General features: G+C 45.8%; 1 protein-coding gene across 5 annotated transcripts in view; it reads left to right on the top strand.

Moving 5' to 3' along the window:
* Positions 1–19,424, top strand: part of NFATC2IP (nuclear factor of activated T cells 2 interacting protein) — a 748,854-nt gene that overhangs the window by 487,142 nt on the left and 242,288 nt on the right. For 4 of the 5 annotated variants that reach the window (XM_078652306.1, XM_078652304.1, XM_078652302.1 and 1 more), the window contains one exon: positions 11,295–11,375. The exons of the other annotated variant lie outside the window; for it this stretch is intronic. In XM_078652306.1, coding sequence (XP_078508432.1) covers positions 11,295–11,375 — 81 coding nt within the window. The remainder of the gene's footprint in view (positions 1–11,294; positions 11,376–19,424) is intronic. 5 annotated transcript variants of the gene reach the window in all.

The following is a 19,424-nucleotide window of genomic DNA, read 5'->3' as shown; positions in this document are numbered from 1 at the left end:
TGCACATTATGGAACCTCAAACCAGTGGCACCACAAATGTGGTACCTGCATATCATGTAAAAATACAGTGGACAGAGTAGAGTTTGAATTCAACTCCATTAAATGGACTCACAAAGAGTTCACAAATTGCAAAAGTCGGAATACAGTCTACGCCTTAATATGCCCATGTCCCAAGTTATACGTTGGGAAGACCAATCAACAAATAAACCCAGAGATTGACCCAACACCATGCTAGAATCAAACAAAGTTCTGACAGCCCCGATGGTCCAACATTTCATTGACCATCACACTGAAAAGGATTTTAAATGGACTGTGCTTTCGGGTATTAAAACCCCACGAGGAGGAAGTGTAGAATCAATACTCCTTAGAAGAGAAGCGTGTCTAATTCTTAAATTCAATTGTGTGATTGATGGTTTGAACGAGATGACTGAATTGCAACAAACAATTCGCTGAGTCCTCCGGATTCATGACTGGCCACAACAATTTTTAACACTAACGGTTAAGCGGCAAACTAGACGTGCCCATTTTCACCAACAAATCATCTTTTCATTACCCGCAAACAAAAATTCGAATAAACTGTGTTAATCATCACCAGAATATTAGTTATTTCTAATTACATATTGCATCATTCATTGATCAACGACTATGTTGAAGATGAATGGCCATACTTTCAACATTTGCACTCTCTCCGGGCAAGTAACATTAAATACACAGTGGCGATCCATATCATAGTGTCACAAACATGATTCACTACAATTCCCAGAATGCCCGTTTCAAACATAATTCTTTCTGGGGCACACGTATAAGTAACAATGGACAACTTCCACACGTTTGATTCATAAAATTCAACATTGAGAAAGGGGATTCTTGCACCATATGGAAGAATATTGAAGGTGAGACACACCACCTCAACACAAGCGCACTGCTAAACATTTTTGATTCAAGCGTTGGAACCATAAGATTCATTTTGTGTTCCCCCTTTTTTAACTTTTTTTAAGATCCACAGATTGCAAAAGCATCAGTTCGCGCTTCAAGCTGTGTGCTCAGTCATGAATGGTTCATGTCCGAAATCTGTAATGGATTAAGGATTCGAATCAGCCATTTCTAAGTAAGTGCACATGGGATATGTTGACAACGTTACATTTTGTAAATATTACAAAAGTGTGTTGAGCCCACAAACAGACCATAAGTAACGTGAGCTATGACCACTTATTTCTTAACAGACGGCGCTGCAACCACCAAACCATTCATAAAGATCGAAACACGTTACAAAGTCTTGCCCTTCATTGTTTCCTTGAAAGTAACAACATAAACACTTGTTTTGCATACACAGGTAACAGTTGCAAAGAATTGTGGCCATTCGTTCTTTCCTTCAAAAATACTTCAATACGCGCAAGTCCTGTTGCTGCCTGCTTAACCACGCTGGAGCTATTCCAGCCCAGCATAAGACACAAGTACGATTTTTGTTAAACATTTATTGATTCTGAGACAAAATGTCCATCTCTTTATGTTTACCTCTACAGGTTGACCCTAAAGCGTCAGAACATTTGAATGAGATTTTTGACAGATAAAGGTAATCCATTGACCACAATAGTCCGTATTAGGTGAATATAAGGAGAAGGAGACTATACTCGTTTGTCCCTTTCATTACATCAACAGGTTACACCGAGTACAGCCCTGATGAAAATCCTGTGAAACAATTAACGGGATTGGAAACGCGTCGGCTTTTCCGCAAATACTCACAAAGGGCAATTCACTATCCAAATGCTTAGTGTTTTCTCCGTGGAGACCATTTTTAGGTCTCTGCCTGCGTAGGCTGCGCTTGCGCAGTCTTGCCGGCGAGGTCTTATGTTTGAGTGTGGGACTTGAACCCGCCTCTCTTCTCCATTGGCTGGCTTCCTAAAAGGAGGCCAACCATTGGAGAAGAGGGGCGTCTGTCCATTTAAGCCCTGTCTTTTTGGGATTCGGGGGCGTGTTTTTTCATGTTCTTTCTCTCCTCTTCCCATTGGCTGGAATTTTACATTCCAGCCAATGGGAAGAGGAGAGAAAGAAAAACGCCCCTGAATCCGAAAATGACGGGGCCTCTCTCCGAGGCATTTCTGCATGACCTCGGAGAAACATGGTGGTGTCATGGCGGATCTCGCTTGTTGCTTGAGATGTCGAGGCAAAATAGGCTGATGTTCAGCATGCGTTTTTTGGGTAAAATGGTATAGTTGTTGTTTTTATATGCATCTCTCAATCAGATTTCAGCGCTTTTCCTTACTCACTCATGCATGCTCCCGCTCTGTCTCGACCACTCCGTTTCCTTTTCGCTTCCACCCACTTTCTCCATCTTCCATTCTTTCCGTCTGTCTATTTTGACCCCCCCCTCTCTTGTTCCCCTCCCCTTACTCCTTCCCTCCTCTAGCTTTCCCTCGCCTCCCCATTGACTAGTTCTATCCTTCCCCTCCCCCACATTGCAGAGGCACCGACAGGCCAGCGGAAGCCGTAGCCTTCCTTCCATTTCTCTATAGCCGTCACTTTGTCCAGCCATTGGCCCGCCCCCTCCCGCGCACTGCGTGGGCCGCTGCAGGCCTGTGGGAGCCCGACTGTTCTTTCCTGTCGATGCCAGTGACACCCTCACAGCCATCCTGGCTGCTTCTGCCGCAGAGCAACGAGGAGGCCCTGCTCCTGGCAGATTTCTCTTCAAAGGAGAAGGACTCCCTTCCCCACAAACAGATGATTCAGAGCCCAGGGTGTGGGCAGCAGTGGAGGGGAAATCTCATTGGATTCCCTGCCTGTCGGGCACTGTCGAGAAAATGGCTTTCCTGCTGGCAGTGTGCAGAGGGTCTGACGGAGGGCCTCCTCTGAGAGGGGGCCTTGTTTTAATCTCCGTAAACATCAGGTGTGAGTGGCTCGGTGTGTTTGACACACACCAGAGTCGGACTGCCCATGGGCAATCTAGTAGTGCGAGAAGGGCTGGGCTGCTCTGCTCTGACGTGTAAGCGTGTGGGCCATTTTTGGCTGTTTGTGGCCCTGTTATTAGTGTTCATTTCCTTGTTACGACCACAAACATTGCGGGCAGAAAGCACCAGTGTATGCAATCTCCCATACATTGCAAAACACCTATTCAACAGTGCCCACTGCTGTTTTTTTAATTCTACTGTACTTACCTTTTATATGTTATTGTCACCTGGGGAGTTAAAAGGCGGTCATTCATACCGTATTTCGTTGGGCGCTGAAGCTTTTGATTTAGAAATTGATTCTAAAGTTAGATCATTTGGGGTGGTATTGAAGAATGGTATTCTGCCCCATAGGGCTCTATGCATGTGCTGGGGTCAGAGTGCAGTGCTTGCTGTTGAGAATTTATGCTGCATTTGGCCTCAACTGACAGCAGGCTCATTCGGTTTGATCTGTGAACAGACTTGTGCGCCTGTCCCTTTGCTTCGACGCGGGCGTACAGATGTGAGTAAAGCTGAAGTGTTTTAGATCCGGTTCTTTAGATCGCCTCCTGTTGATAGAACAGGGAGAGGAGGGGGGCGAATGGGGTCATACGGGTTCGCAGCATACCTGTACGTTTTGAGATTTCTGTCAGGCACTACTGGCTGTGACATCACAGAGCAATTCGCTGCTGGCTTTAGTTTTTCTGCCTGGGTGAAGGAAGAAAGGGGGTCTGCCTATTCCTATTCCGCTGACCATTGTTAAGGGCGAGGTGCTTTACAGCTGGTTTGCGTTCCAAATTTAATACCTATAGGAAATGTATGATCCAAATGTAGAAGCATGTATTTACAATCATGACTCCCTATTTGTTGGATTAAATTCAGTAACAGACTGCAAATACACAATTCAACCCCAGAATGAAAGAGTACATAGGCTGCCTCAGGTGAACAAGGGTTCCTTTTCTTAGTGTCTGTCTTCACTGAGGGTGAAGTTGGTCAAATGTTGGTCATGTTATCAGAATTGCAGCGTTGCATTAATCTGCAAGTACCGTTTTTTTTAATTGCTTTACCAAAAAGTGTCCCCCCCCCCGCACACCTTTGTGACATCTGCTAAAATGCTTTAAAATGTTTTCAGTGTGACAGGAAGGGCGGGCCTGGGAGTAAGAGGGCTTTTTTTAGGTCTCTGGCGGGCTCGTGACGCAGTGATGGACCCCCGGGCGCACTGTAGCAAATGAGCTGTCAGCGCCTGCACGGTGCCCCGAATGCTTCTTCACCAGTAATTTTTAAACTACATTGGCTCTTGGAATTATGCTCTGGGGCTCTCTGTGTGTGTGTGTGGCCCTGTGTTGGTGTGTGGCCCTGTGTTGGTGTGTGGCCCTGTGTTGGTGTGTGGCCCTGTGTCGCATTTCCCGAGAGATTAAGCTTTTGGCATTGTAAATGACAATGCCTTTTATTTATCTGTTTTCAAAAACAACACAAATAAATTTGTCATTTACAATGCCAATAGCTCTAACTTTTTCAAAGGGGAGACCGTTGCGTTGTAAATGCTTGTTTAAAAGATTTAGTGTAATGTTGTCGTAGTAATTCATGTGTAACATTATTTGTAGTTGTTTATCCATATATTCATGTATTGTGTAGTGCTTATGAATATTATTGTTAATTATTGTAAATTGTTTTTTTTTGTGTCATGCTTAGACATATGAATGTTGTAAATGCATCATAGAATGTTGTAAATACTTGTGATCAAATTCGTGCATGCCTAGGAACGGATGGTCTAGGTATTTGAGTCTGCCTAAATAAATAGCAGCAACTAAGTGGGTGGAGGCAGGTCATTTTTTTCTTGATAAATTGATTGTCCCACCTGGTCCCTTATGGACAAGACCCCAGTCTTTCATAATTGTGGACCTATAGGGCATGAACCCAGACTGGTTCTAAGCCACTATGCCATCTATCGCCTGCAATAGGTGGGTTGCCAAAACCTTTGCAAATAATTTTGTCTCCGTATTCAGTAGAAATATCTGCCTAAATGAGGCACACTCCTCCAGAGGTTTCCCAGGTTTGTGGATTAGCAGAATAGTTTCCTGTCTTATGATTTCGAGGGACTTCAACCCCTACGTGGGCCTCACGATACCTATTATACAGAGTTTTGATCACTTTACTCATTTAAAATATATAATATATAAAATATATATATGTGGGCGGGACAGAACCGTTAGGACCGGGGGCCTTCCCATGCCTGATTTGTACCAGGGCTTCCGTGACTTCTGTAGAAAATAACTATTGTTTCCACACTCTGTTTCTTTTTTTTGTGCGATGTCCTGGCCTTCCTACGTAATTCTCACTGGGAGGTTGCGCTCAAAATTGCACAGGTATTCCTCTGCATGACTAGAGGCGCGAGGTACACGTCGTTTTGGTGTCTGGCGAGGGTCAGGGCTGTGGACTTAGTTATTTTTGCCAGCTCCCCCTGCTGTATGCAAATTGCTGGAATCCAGCGTTGACTCTCCTCCTTCATGGCCAGCCAGGCTAGCATCATTCCCGGTCTCATAAATTATTCCCTGCTGTGTGCTCTATAACGTGTTCTGGCCTCCTAATGGACAAGACGCCAATGTTTCTCCCTGAGGTTTTCTAGGTTGTTCCTGCTTCTCGACGTCTGGTGCCACCACGTAGCCTGTTTTCCTGTCATAAAATTCCCTCTCCAATTCCGCAACTGTACAGTCTGTCCCGCTTTCCTGTCCCATGGGCTATCATGTGGCCTCGTATTACTACCTTATTGGCATCCCAGAAAGAGGGCCCTGAGACACTATCCCTCATTTTCATGTAAGTACAAGTTGGACACCTCCAGGATATGGCCACTGGTGGCCTAGTTCGTCAGCGCCCAAGGATCCAGGTGCCCTTAGCTCTGTGTTGCTCAAGGAAAGGTCTGATTTCTCCTTCATCAAGTAGGTTGTGTTTCTGTAACTGTATCATTGGGATCCGGGCACCAATAAGTAATATAGGTGTGCCAATAAACTGACATCGTTGGCTGCATGTGAGCACTGTCTGTCCCTCTGGGTTGCAGCCCACCAGAGGTCCTCCAATTCTAGGGCCCTAAGAAAAGAACTAAGCCAATTATAGTCCCTGGGCATCCCGCCAATCCAAACGCCGCAACTCCCTGCAACATGTAATCCATTTCCCCATGGAGAGTCAAATTGAGGTTGCCCCTACCAGCAACAGTACCTCTAGGCTTTCAGCACTCTATTTCCCATCCCCTTTAACCAGATGTTCCCTGTGCCCCCTACTGCTGCCTAGCATCTAGATGGGTCTATCCACCGTTTTTTTGACCTGGAACGGTGTGGATATATGAATGGGGATCACAGTCTAATAGCCTGCATGTACTATTGTATTGTACTGGCCCTTCCCTAGGAAATCACAATTGGCGCCTCTCAAATGCTTTTCCTGCTGCAGATCATGTCTGGTGAATGTTGTGCCAAATATCTCATTACCACCACACTCTTTAATTTACTCCCAAGCCCATTCACATTCCAGGAGATACTAAAGGAGATGCCCTTTCCTAGTGATTGAGAACTCACCTGTCCTAATGTCTGTGTTCTGAGTCCTCCCCTCCCTTTCCCAGCGCCATTGCTCCACTGCTCCACCTGTCTACAGCGAGCACCATAGCTACCTTCAACTGTTACCCCACACCCTCCAACTCGTGCTGACCGTATTCAACCACCCGGTCCTGCTGGCTCTGATCTCCCGCTGAAGTTATGTAAGATCCATCAATCACAACCATCCGATCCATAGTCCTTCATGAGCTCATCCAAAGTCTCCACTCTGGCTACTTCAAGCAGCCTCATCTGCCATCATCAGGGTGTCTGTCTGCAGGTCCAATGCCTCAGCAGCATCCCTTGAGCCAGTCTATCCTTCATCAGACTTTCCAGAGTGTCTAGGAGTTCCACTGGTTCAGGGAGGGCTACCGAAGACCTTCCTGTAGTTCCACAACCACCTTGTCCCTTTCCGTCTGTGCCTTGACCTTTGCGGGGGGTCACCAAAGATCTTCGGCATGGGTGTTGCCACGACCACTACGTCTACTATTCAGGACTTCGCTCTCCGTCACAATCCAATGACATTGGGTGGCCCTGCCTCTCCAGCCATCCCCTATAACTCCCTTCTTGAAAAAAACAAGCTTCACTGGCCTTTATAACCTAGAGTTTTTTACCACTAGGGAGGTTTTGCTTTGGTGCTGTATCAACCAGGTATAGTTTGGTTAGATGCTCACCGGGCTTCCATCGAACTGTCAGGACTCGAGGAAGCGAACAAGTTACAATATTGTCCCAGTCTCTGAAGTAGAGCATTCTGGCCATTTTAGACTTTGGTGGTGCTCTGCGACCACCCAGACCCCTTTCCACCTTAGATGCCGGCGATTAAGGAGTCGCCACCTTATCCCCTAGCACCTCCAAAGACAGCCTGTGCTCCACATAGAGTTCTGCTTGAGGGTTCCGCTGCCCTTTCTGGCATTCCCACCAGACTGATTTTATTAAGTTAGGATGGTCCCTTGGTGTTTTCCACTGTGGCTGACAACTTCCACTTCCTTTTGCAGCTTCCACAATCTAACGTCTTGGTCCATCATGATGGGTCGGAGCTGAGCAGCGGTAAACTGTGTCTGTAACTTTGTCTGCCATTTTAGTATAATCTGACCTCAGAAGGCCCACATCAACCACAACTGCCTCCGTTTTTCTCTGGTGAGTCCTTGGTATCCTGGATAGCCACCAGGATTGCAGCAGTCTGGGCCTCCAAGTCCATGTCAGCCCCCATCCGGGCCGGAACCTCTACGGAAGAATCTCCCCTAGCAGGGCCCCGACTTCCTTGTTTGTGAACCAGTCTGATGACCAGTGAGGTCAAGCAAGAGCTCTGCATTTGGGGCCCTCTGCTGGCAGCGCGGCACTGGCGCAGTCCCCCTGGGTCCTCCACCACGAACCAGAAGAGGGGGTACACACACACCAATCTCTTCTGGTCCAATGCCCCTGGGTTCTGTTTGGAACCCCTGGCTAATTGCTTTAGAACTGCTTTCTTGCTTGTAGTCTGGCTGGCCTTCAGGAAGTAAAAGTGATTAACTGTGCAATGTGCGTTTTGCTTGGAAGGTGTGAATTCTTGATTCGAATTCCCCATGTTTGCTGCAATGCAGCATTTTGAGTCTAAGCCAGAGGCGGGATGGTATACGATTCAGTTGAGAGAGATCAGGACTTCAGCTGCATCTCTGGTGCAAGGGGGGGCGTCAGGCTTGTCGGTCTTCTACCGGCCCATCAACATCCAGACCTGTCTATGGCGACCTCCATCTCTCGCCTCCAAGCTTATCTGGGTCCGTCCTAGGAATTGCAGCCCCAGAGATCAGCATCGCTGCACCAGGCATCCCCACAACTTCTTTTGAGCCACGGGGATCAGGGGACCCACAGGAGAACTGCGCCAGCCAGCTGCTGACATCAGAGCTCCAGGCTACATGTCAGGCTCCATGGCCCCCACACACTAGATTTTGTGTACATTTTAGAAATGCAATTGCTTCATACCCATTTTCAATTATTTACATTTTACCAAATGAATTTCTGTATAGTTGATACACAATTTAACATGTCTTGATCTACATAAATAGCCTCTTGCTGATTGCAGAATATAGTTTACTTTTCAGAAATGTATACAGCTTTACTGATTCACCCATGGGTTTCACATTGGTTTCCACCACAAACTGCAAGGAGGCGTACACCACCAAAAATTGGAAAAAGGGGCTACTTAGAAAAATTAAAAAACAAGAGTAAAATGTTTTTGATTCAACTCTGCTTGTACCTGAAGGTTGGGAAGACAGTGATCCTAGCACATAAAAACTTTCATTGATGCAGTTTTTTTTAGAAAACAATGTGCATTCTTGTGCACCCCCCCTCAGTTTTCCCAGTAAAAAACATAATTTAGGTTATTCATTATTTTTTGTTTACCCCTCTACCACCTCAACTTTGGTTTCATTTAGGGGTGTCGATAAACCCTGAATACCTTTACAGTCCTCAGAATGTTGTGGAAAAAGGGATGGATATTTGGTGTGGCTACCTTGTGTAAAAAATTGTTTCTTTTTAAATCATGAAGTTTTAAACGCAAGCTATCCCTCCCATCCCAAAAACCGGCTTGTCAGTCACCAGGGGGAGTAGCGTATGTGTAGGCAAACTCTACTAGTCAAGAGGGTTAAGCAGTGGGCCCAGAGCACATTTTAACCTGGCGGCCCAGCATCTCCACCAGGTACCACCAGTGGCAGCTCGCAAAGGTAATGCTGTGGGGTGGTGAAGCGGGGCTGTGTGTGGGGGGCGGGGGGTACTGGAGTCCAACGTACGACTGCAGATATTTATTTATTTACGTTCACCTTTGCTGCCGTATGTCAGACTCCACTACCCGCCACCTTGCCCTGCCGCACAGTTTTACCCTGTGCGAGCCGCCACTGGGTACCAAAATACCACTGGGACTGACTGCTTGGGGGAGGGGGTGGAATGACCTTGCATAATGCTTCTAATTCTTCCAACACTGTGGGAATCCTTGTCACATTGGTGCCAACCATTTGCCTAATGATCATATGCAGTATACTGTCTGCATTCATGGCGCTTGGAGCCCATCTTTTATGAACCGCATGGCATGGTATAAATGTTTTCATTTTCAGCATAGTTTGTATATTCCCACCTCCGCCTTACTCAGAATCACATCTCCTTCAGAAAAGAACTGAAAACATGGCTATTCGATAAAAAGTAAACCCCTCCCTCCAGCGCCTTGAGACCCTCTGGGTGAGTAGTGCGCTTTATAAATACATGAACTTGAACTTGAACTATATTCATGGCATGATGGTGCCCACACTTTACTCAAAAACCGCCTGGATGCCCTGTCTGGGGATTCACTGCGCTTTATAACTCTTGATTGATTGTGGTGGAAGTACTTGGCATACAGTGGACGTTGCTTTCTTATAAATCTAACACAAATGCATGAAATGTAGTCGCTGTTTATATTTTATGCACTGTGTGTTGATCATACTTGTATTAGAATTTTTTTAAAAGCTAGATTTGAGGCCAAAATGGTGTTTCATGAAACTTGCTTTTGTTTGAGTTTCTTTATCCAAAATGAAAAAAACTTTATTTTCTAGCGTAGTGTTTACTTTAATAGAATGCCAAGCTCATGTTTGAGGACAGAATAAATTCAATTGAAGACCTGGGAAACCTAATGCTGAATTAGTTTATTGGTACCCCAGGGCATCTACTAAACTACTAAGGCTGAAACGGAGGGGATGGTGTTTAGGGTTGGGGTGATTTAATATTTGACATTGGCCTTTTTGACATTCGGACTACTGATAGCATTAGTCTGTATGATTTGTAATGGTAGCTCTGCTCTGAGCCATTAAGATCTGATCTGAGGAGAGTTCTGTGAAAGGGTTAATTTTTCCATCATGTTTCAGATATTCTGAGGCAAAGTATGGCATTCTACTTGAATGAGGAAGGATGGAAAAATTGATGTTCTGCGTAAAAGTAGATGGTTATACAAGCGAATAGTTAATTTAAAATTGCATACTCCAGTTTTACGAACAACCTCTAACATAGAGTTTTTGCTCTTTTGGGGTATTGAGAAGGAAAATGCAGTTTAGCCTAACTTTTTTCTAAGTTTTGATAGGGAACACTACCAACTGCCATGCCTCCCGATAGTCAGCTCCCGCCTTATGAGCCCTGGTGAGTTCCGTGGCTGTGTGGAGTGAGTCCCACCAGGAGCTTTTACAGATTATTCTTACCTCCTTTGTACAGAACAGTATGGCTGACCTCATTCCCCAATATAAACATCATGAAGACTGCAATCCTTTGAGTTGTGCACCTCTAAAATTCTCTTCCCCTTCCTCAATCGTCCACCCTGGGTGCTACATTTCTTTTATTACAGTACAGTAATCCTAAAATGGTGTTGGGTGCCATCTTTATAAAATTCTGTAAAATACTAGATTTTTCAATCCGGCGGTGGCTTCTACCCGGATTTCTGTTATCGAGAGGAAATACTTATAGATGCGCAGGCTACATTTTGTTTTTCCACTGTACAGCTGTGTCCTTTTCCGGTCAGGGAGGCTGTATGTATAATTTGTAGTTTTCTTTTTTCGTGATTGGGCAGGGAGTTCATCAGAGGGCATGGGCGTTGAATAAGGCAAGGGTGCTGAAGTTTTAGAACTCTGATGAGATGGCTGACTGGTAGAACTGATGTGACGTTTGGGGAGGCTGAGTGACGATAATTTGTGTTCTGTTTTTTTTGGGATCTGACTGGGCAGGTTAATGGGGGGGGGGGGGGGGGGATTTTCATTAGGCCGAGCATATATTTTTCCTGATCACAAATGTTTACTTTCAGCAAACGGAACAAGTCCCCATCTCCGCCACCAGCATCACTGTCCCCGAAAAGGAGGCGGGGGCGAGCATACAAGAAAATCAGGTAACCAGAGTTGCTTCCTTTGCAATATATTAGTGACTGTGTGTAGTGTTGCTTGTGGGATCAGTTCTATTTAGTTTGCACTAGGTACAGCTTCCTTTTGCGTCTAAGTTACTGACCCCCGTGGTGTTGTCTTATCAGTGGTTTGTGATTTTGATACGGTCTCAAACCATTGATACATACCTTTGCAACTTGTAAATAGTTGGGGATGCCTCCCTCACGCTGCTCCCCATTTGCAATTCCGAAAGCACAATGAAAGCATACTGTGTATCAAATATATTTGGCTCTCAATTTATTTTCCCATTGAATAAAGGGGTTTTACAGTCGGTGCCTCTGATTTTGCAATTCGGACTATTAGTGCAAATTATTTTCATTCTTCTGTCCATAGATGGGACACAGAATGGGAGTCTGAACAAAGATTTCCCAGTTCACATTCCCTCGCTACCCCAAATGTGTGGAGTTTAGTGGAATGGTTGCTAGAACAAGTCTTATGAAGTTTTTTTCTGAAACCTTGCTTGGTTATACCTTCAGGAATGAGTTCAGCATGTTCTTGTCTAGATACCTGTATTCCCATGGATCTATCCATGTTTGTTCCCTTTGAAGGCTTGTTAGAAAAAAGGTTTGCAATTGCCAATCAAAAGTTTTTTTGGGGTAGATGGTGGGTGACCATTGAAGATATCCTGAGCTACTGTTAGCCTGGTTTGTGCACAATACAAAACTTTAGGCTTTGTATTCTCGCACCTATTGGGAACCAGTAAAGCAATTAAAACACTCGCATTATCTGGTGCTACAGCTAATGGTTTCAATGCATTATGGTTGCTTGGAGCCTTTCAAGCCTATCTAGTTTCTTTAGAAGACTAGTGTTATTTCTGACCAGAGCACCTTATTTTGCAACTTGCACAGTTATCCAGTATTGGGGTATCTTTCATAGATTCACATGCCTGAATCATTCCCCGTCGTCGAGGCGGGAGTCCCACGGTAAATTATATATATATAGCAGTGCCTAAAAACCATTAGTAGTAGGCTAGAAAAGGATATAGGCCCAACTAGGCCCAAAACTTAGCAGCCTATCTACATCATTATGTAAAAAGAACTGAAAAAAGTAGCCTCAGCCAATCAGCTGTCCTCACCCTCTAGAACCTTCCCAGCTCAGGCAGTTCTCCTCAGATTTTCACCGCACTTCGTGTGTAAGGGAGTCTCCCTGAGTGCCTACTCAGTTTTCTTCAAAATTTCTTCAAAATTCTCTCAAGATGTCTGAAAAGAAGGCTCTATTCAAGGCTTGTGGTTCCTGCTTCAAGAAGAGGGTACATGTGGACGACCAGCACTCTGATTGTATTTATTGTTTGCATCCTTCACATGTTGTGAAGGATTGCAGGATATGTCGAACCTTCCCTCCTAAGACCATCAGGGATAGAGAGGCAAGAGTTCTTTTGTGGCTGAAGTCGTCTGCCACAGATGATGAGGACAGAGCCTCTACCTCAAGTAAGAGAGCCAGTTCCAAAGAGAGGTGTTCTCCTGAGAGACTGAAAAAACCTAAACTCTCTCATAAACCCTCTGAGTCCACGAAGAGTGCTGCGTCAACAGCTTCTACTGTGAGTACAGTCCGCACTAAAGCTGTCTCTTTGGTGTCCTCTCTCACTGTCACCACCTATTCTACGTCCTCTACGTCTTCAAGTACTGTTACCACCTCAGCAATTACTTCTCCTGTGATGTCCGTCATGGTTTCTTCTTCAGAGAAAAAATCATTGAAGAAAAGCTCGTCGTCGACGAGCCTTCCGTCGACGACCAAATCACCATCTACGAAGCATTCGTCATCGCTTCCGTCGACGGCTACCCCGTCGACGAAGGTTTCCACCATCCCGTCGACGAAGATCCCGTCGACGAAGATCCCGTCGACGAAGATCCCGTCGACGAAGGCCTCGTCGACGAAGGCCTCGTCGACGAAGGCCCCGTCGACGACATGTCCGTCGACGAAGACCCCGTCGACGACAAGTCCGTCGACGAAGACCCCGTCGACGACGAGTCCGTCGACGACGAGCCCGTCGACGAAGGTTTCAGCTCCATCGACGACGAAGAGTCCGTCGACGGATCCGTCTACTAGGACGCCTTCAACACAGTCCTCGTCGACGATTCCAACTCCGATGACGATACCGTCGACGACAATGCCAGCAACTCACACTTCTGTTTCACTTCTACCGTCGACAGCAGCGCTAGCATCTTTGAATGCGCCGTCTACGCATTTGTTGCCCACATCTCCGGTAAGGGTACAGTATACCCATTTCCAGATGAAATCATTTCAGAGACAGAGTTACTCTCATTTGTCTCCCCTCTTGCCTTCGCATATTCTGGAAAACTACGTGGAGGCAGATTCTGATGATGAAGGGGATGATGACGAGCCTTTTGGAGTTGCCCATCATCCTTCTCAGTTACACATCAAATATCAAGAGGATGAAGATGATGATGACGTTCATTACTATCAGGAAAATTTAGCTACTCCTTATCATCAGGAGCAACAACACGCAGAAGACACGACTCATCTTCCGTCTTCTCTCATTCATGATTTGCAGGCCATGCTGGCTGATTATCGTCAGAGGTTTCCACCAACTCTGCCTGCTCCAAATCCTGTGCCAGTAGTCTTGCCGACAAATTCCCCGCCACATCCTTCGCACTCGCCAAGGCAGGATGTTGACCCCGGGGCTGGTGGTCATGATGTTGACGTCTCCTCTCCAGATGAGGATGAAAGTGAGGATGGTGAGCTTCCGGATTCTACGCCTGCGGAACCATGGAATGATTACATCATTCCTATGCCTTCTCCTAATTTGCCACGACCTTCAGATTCTCCGCCAGAAGACATAGGAGGTTTTCATAACATCATGCATCGGGCAGCTGCTCGATTTGCAATTACAGTTTCGGTTGAGCAGACTGACTGTTTTCTTCATGATTTCAAAGAAGGGTATAGAAGGGTATCTAGATCTATCCCTATCATTGAATACATTTGGAAAGAAGGGATTAATATAATGAAGACGCCAGCGTCCATCCCGGCGGTTCTTCCAAGAGTCGACAAGAAGTACCGAGCACCACCGGATACTCCTTCATGTTTGATCGGTCATCCACGACCTGACTCAGTGATTTTACAAGCGGCTCAACAACGATCCAAGAATCCGGCAGCACCAATTTCAACACCTCCAGACAAAGAGGGCAGGAGGTTGGATGCGATTGGGAAGAAGTTCTCAATTAATGCCGCTGCTACTGTTAAGATTGCTAATTCTTTGGCAATTTTAGCACGTTATGACAGACAAATGTGGTCAGATCTGTCGGAATTCATCAACCTGGTTCCCGAAGACCGTGTTGAAGAGGTCAGAAAGGTTGTCATGGAAGGCGAGCGGGCAGCTTCTGAGATTATCGACTGCGCCCTCGATGTCTCTAATACAGCCTTTAGACAATTGGCCGGAGCGGCAGTTCTTAGACGGCATGGATGGCTCAAGGCGACTTCTTTCAGACCTGAAGTCCAGACCAAAATACTTGACATGGCCTATGATGGCGAGTTATTGTTTGGCAAACACATAGATGACGCATTGCTTGCGATCAAGACGGATACTGATACGGCCAAATCGCTTGGTACACTACAGTATAAGCGAGGTTTTTTCAGAGGAGCAAGAGGCCGTGGTTTTCCTTCCAGAGGACATTATCAAAATCAGCAAAACCGCCAGTATCAGCCTCAAAATAAGCCGTACTACCAACAGTCCTATCGACAGTCATCGTCAGCGGGTTTCTCTCGTCAAGGAGGGAAACGACGTTCTAACTACCAGGGACGCGATTCAAATAAACGCCAGTGAGTTTTGCCGGACACCATCCTCTCTTCCTTCCCTCCCCGTGGGCGCCAAGATCTCCGCCTTTTATCAACAGTGGCGGAAGATAACTTCAGATCAGTGGGTTCTGGACATAGTCAAACACGGACACACTCTGGAGTTCTTGCAGAAACCTCCAACGTCTCCGCCCAGGGGTCCCTCCCCTCCTCGTCTTCATTTGTTATACATGGAAGCCATGAAGATGCTACACAAAAATGCGATAGAAAAAGTTCCAACATCCCAGAAAAATCAGGGGTTTTACTCTCGTTTTTTCCTTGTGGAAAAAGTTTCAGGAGAGTGGCGTCCAATTTTGGATCTACGAAACTTAAACAAATATCTGAAAAAGCAGAGTTTCCGCATGGTGACGCTCGCAGATGTCCTCAATTGCCTCATGGAAGGCGATTTCATGGCTTCCTTGGATATGGAAGACGCTTACTTCCACATTCCCATTCATCCAAACCACCGCAAGTATCTGAGATTCACAGTGGCTGGTGTCCATTTTCAATTCAAGGTCCTCCCTTTCGGCCTGAAATCTGCACCGAGAATCTTTACCAAGACTCTAGTTCCGGTTGCAGCTGCGTTGAGGTCACAGGGAATCCAAGTATTCCCGTACCTCGACGATTGGTTAATAAAGAGTCCGACAAACTTCAACAAAGCAATCGGTCACAAGTGCTCTGTCAATGTTCTCGAACCTGGGCCTGACCCTCAACGTCAAAAAATCACAACTGCAACCCAAACGAATTCTGACGTTCCTAGGAGCAGTACTAGACACTTCTCAGTGCAAGGCCTTCTTGACCCAAATTCGTCAGGACAAAATCACAAAGCTGGCAAGTCAAATACGGTCAAAAAAGTCTCTTTCGGTCCGACAGTTTGTTTCCCTGCTAGGGATGTGTTCCTCTGCACTCCATCTAGTCCCACTGGCTCGACTCAGAATGAGGCCTCTACAAGAGGAATTGCATCGACAGTGGCGGCAGATAGACGGATCTTTCGAGGACCGTATCAAGGTCACGCCCAAGATGAAACAAGCTCTTCTATGGTGGGCGGCAAAGAAAAATTTGTCTCCGGGGCTCACTTTCTTCAGACCCTACCGGAATTTACTCTGACGACAGATGCCTCCATGGAGGGTTGGGGAGGCCATCTTCAAGACCTTCAAGTGCAGGGACGGTGGTCCCATCAGTACAAGCACAAACACATCAACTGCCTCGAGTTGAGGGCCATTTTTCTGTCCTTGCGAGCCTTCCTGCCAAGAATTGCGGGCTCTGCAGTGCTGGTGCGCACGGACAACACCACCAGCATGTTTTACATAAACAAGCAAGGGGGCACGAAATCTCTAGCCCTGTCTCTTCAAGCGCAAGAAATGTGGGAATGGTTACTCCATCACAATTTCCCTCAGAGCGGAACATGTTCAGGGAATTCAGAATTCTCTGGCCGACGATCTCAGCAGATCGTTCACAGGATGTCACGAGTGGGAACTCGAACAAAGCCAAGTGGAAACAATTTTCCAGCTCTGGGGCACACCAACGCTGGACCTGTTTGCCACGCAACAGAACAGCAAATGCATATACTTTGCCAGCAGGTTCCAACAGCAAGGATCGAGAGGAAATGCCCTGTTGATGAGGTGGACAGGAATCTTTGCGTATGCCTTCCCTCCAATTCCTCTCATCCCAAAGGTTCTACAGAAAATGAAGAGGGAACGTTGCTCTCTAATCCTAATTGCTCCTCGCTGGCCAAGACAGTATTGGTTCCAGGAGCTTCTGATACTCTCCCATCAACCTCCACTGCGCCTCAAGCCGACACTTTCAATGCTGACAAGGGAGGAAGGACAAATACTTCATCCAGATCCTCAGTCGCTGCACTTGCACGCCTGGCTCCTGACTTCCTAGAGTTTAAGGACCTGGAGATTTCTCCAGACTGTAGAGCTGTTCTATCTCAGGCTCGTGCACAGTCTACAATCAGAACCTATCGCTTCAAATGGAAGAGATTCTGTTTATGGTGCGGAGAGCGTGATGTCCATCCACTACAAGCTCCTCCAGAGCAGATTCTGCCTTATCTGCTGTCTCTAGCCAGATCAGGTCTCGCTTTTTCTTCTATCAAAGTTCACCTTGCTGCCATATCCAGATTCAGAAAGAGTTACAACAAGCCATCTTTGTGCTCTTCCTCTTTAATTAAACAGTTCCTTAAAGGATTATTTCGAGTTTTCCCTCCGGTGCGGCCTCCTCCTCCTGAGTGGGATCTCAATATTGTGTTATCTCAATTGCTGAAAAGGCCTTTTGAACCAATTCATAAATCAGAACTTAAATTCTTGACTTGGAAAGTGGCTATTTTGTTGGCCCTCACTTCAGCCCGGAGAGTAAGTGAGATACAAGCGTTCACTATATCGGAACCTTTCCTACATTTCTCAAAAGATTGTGTGACACTTAGAACTCATCCTAAGTTTATTCCCAAGGTTCCGACCCAGTTTCACATCAATCAACCGGTGAAACTAAAAACTTTCTTTCCAGACCCCAAGACTCCAGCTGAAAGGATGCTGCATTCCTTGGATGTCCAAAGATGTCTCAAATTCTATTTACAAAAGACAAAAGATTTGCGCAAATCTACCCAACTGTTTGTAGCTTATGGCCAAGCTACACGTGGTCAGGCTGTGACGAAAGCAACTATTGCCAGATGGCTTTCCTCTGTCATTGTCTTCTGTCATGAGAAAGCGAACAAGCCACTGACAAGAACGGTTAAGGCGCATTCAACCAGGATGATGTCAGCGTCTACAGCCTTATTTGCAGGGGTGACCCTGGAAAACATCTGCCGTGCTGCTACATGGAAAAGTGTCCATACTTTTACCAAGCACTATTGCCTGCAGCCGGTGTTACATGAAGATACGTCAGTGGGAGAAGCAGTGTTGCAGCATCTTCTTCACTGAGGTCAGCCTTTTATGGTTTTTTCTTGTTTTCTATTGTCACATTTGTGCTAACATACTGTTTTAATGTTCTATATATATGGTATATGAAGGTATTGTCATGATTATGCATATGTACTGAAATATATTCTTGCTCTAGTACCTTCCAGGTTGTGTGGGGATATATGGTTTGGATTGTCTCCCACCTTCCTCTACCGACAGTTATGGTTATTACTGCTTGCTATTCTGATTCAGGCATGTGAATCTATGAAAGATACCCCAATACTGGATAAGAAAACAAGTTACTTACCTGTAACTACAGTTATCCAGTATTGGTATCTTTCATAGATTCACATGCACCCACCCTCCTCCCCGACTGGGCAGTTCTTATTATGGATACTACTTCTCACTTGTGCTGGGAAAATCTGAGGAGAACTGCCTGAGCTGGGAAGGTTCTAGAGGGTGAGGACAGCTGATTGGCTGAGGCTACTTTTTTCAGTTCTTTTTACATAATGATGTAGATAGGCTGCTAAGTTTTGGGCCTAGTTGGGCCTATATCCTTTTCTAGCCTACTACTAATGGTTTTTAGGCACTGCTATATATATATAATTTACCGTGGGACTCCCGCCTCGACGACGGGGAATGATTCAGGCATGTGAATCTATGAAAGATACCAATACTGGATAACTGTAGTTACAGGTAAGTAACTTGTTTTCTTCTTCTTGAAAAGCCTGAAGATCACATTTTGGACATGATTGCCAGTTACCAGCCTTCATTTGCATCACATGGGCTGCTCTGTCACCTCCACAGTTCCTCCCACTGGTGGAGCTATCACTGCACCCTTTGATTTGGCCCTTGTTTCTGGGTAAATAAATGACTTTCTTTTTTGCCCAGATAGTTCTTTGCCTTCTAGTGACCCTGTAAACTCCATGGATTCAACTCCTCTGACTACTTGTTTAATCCCACTGAAGACCCTCTGACTAGACTGGCCCAGCGTCACCAATGGTTATAGGGTGGTGGAACTTGGCTGTCATTTTCAGTATCTGGCTCCGAGCTTTAATTCATGAAAGAAGTTACTCATTGCAATGACAGTTCTTTTGAAAGTCCAATGTATGTAATTAATGTGCTTTGTCAGGACAATGACTCTGAAATGCTTAGTAAAACCACATCATCTTACTTTAAACCTTCTTCTCCTGACCTACTCTTCCCTTGCATCCTCCTCAGTGAACACTACATTATTCTGGTTCACATTAGTTTCTCCACAATTCAGGCATGTTGATCAGCACTGCTACAAATTGAAACCTCCCCGCCCCC

Source organism: Lissotriton helveticus, chromosome 7 (genome assembly GCF_964261635.1).
Source record: "Lissotriton helveticus chromosome 7, aLisHel1.1, whole genome shotgun sequence".
Taxonomy (NCBI): Eukaryota; Metazoa; Chordata; class Amphibia; order Caudata; family Salamandridae; genus Lissotriton; species Lissotriton helveticus.
This window is presented reverse-complemented; position numbering and strand designations above follow the sequence as displayed.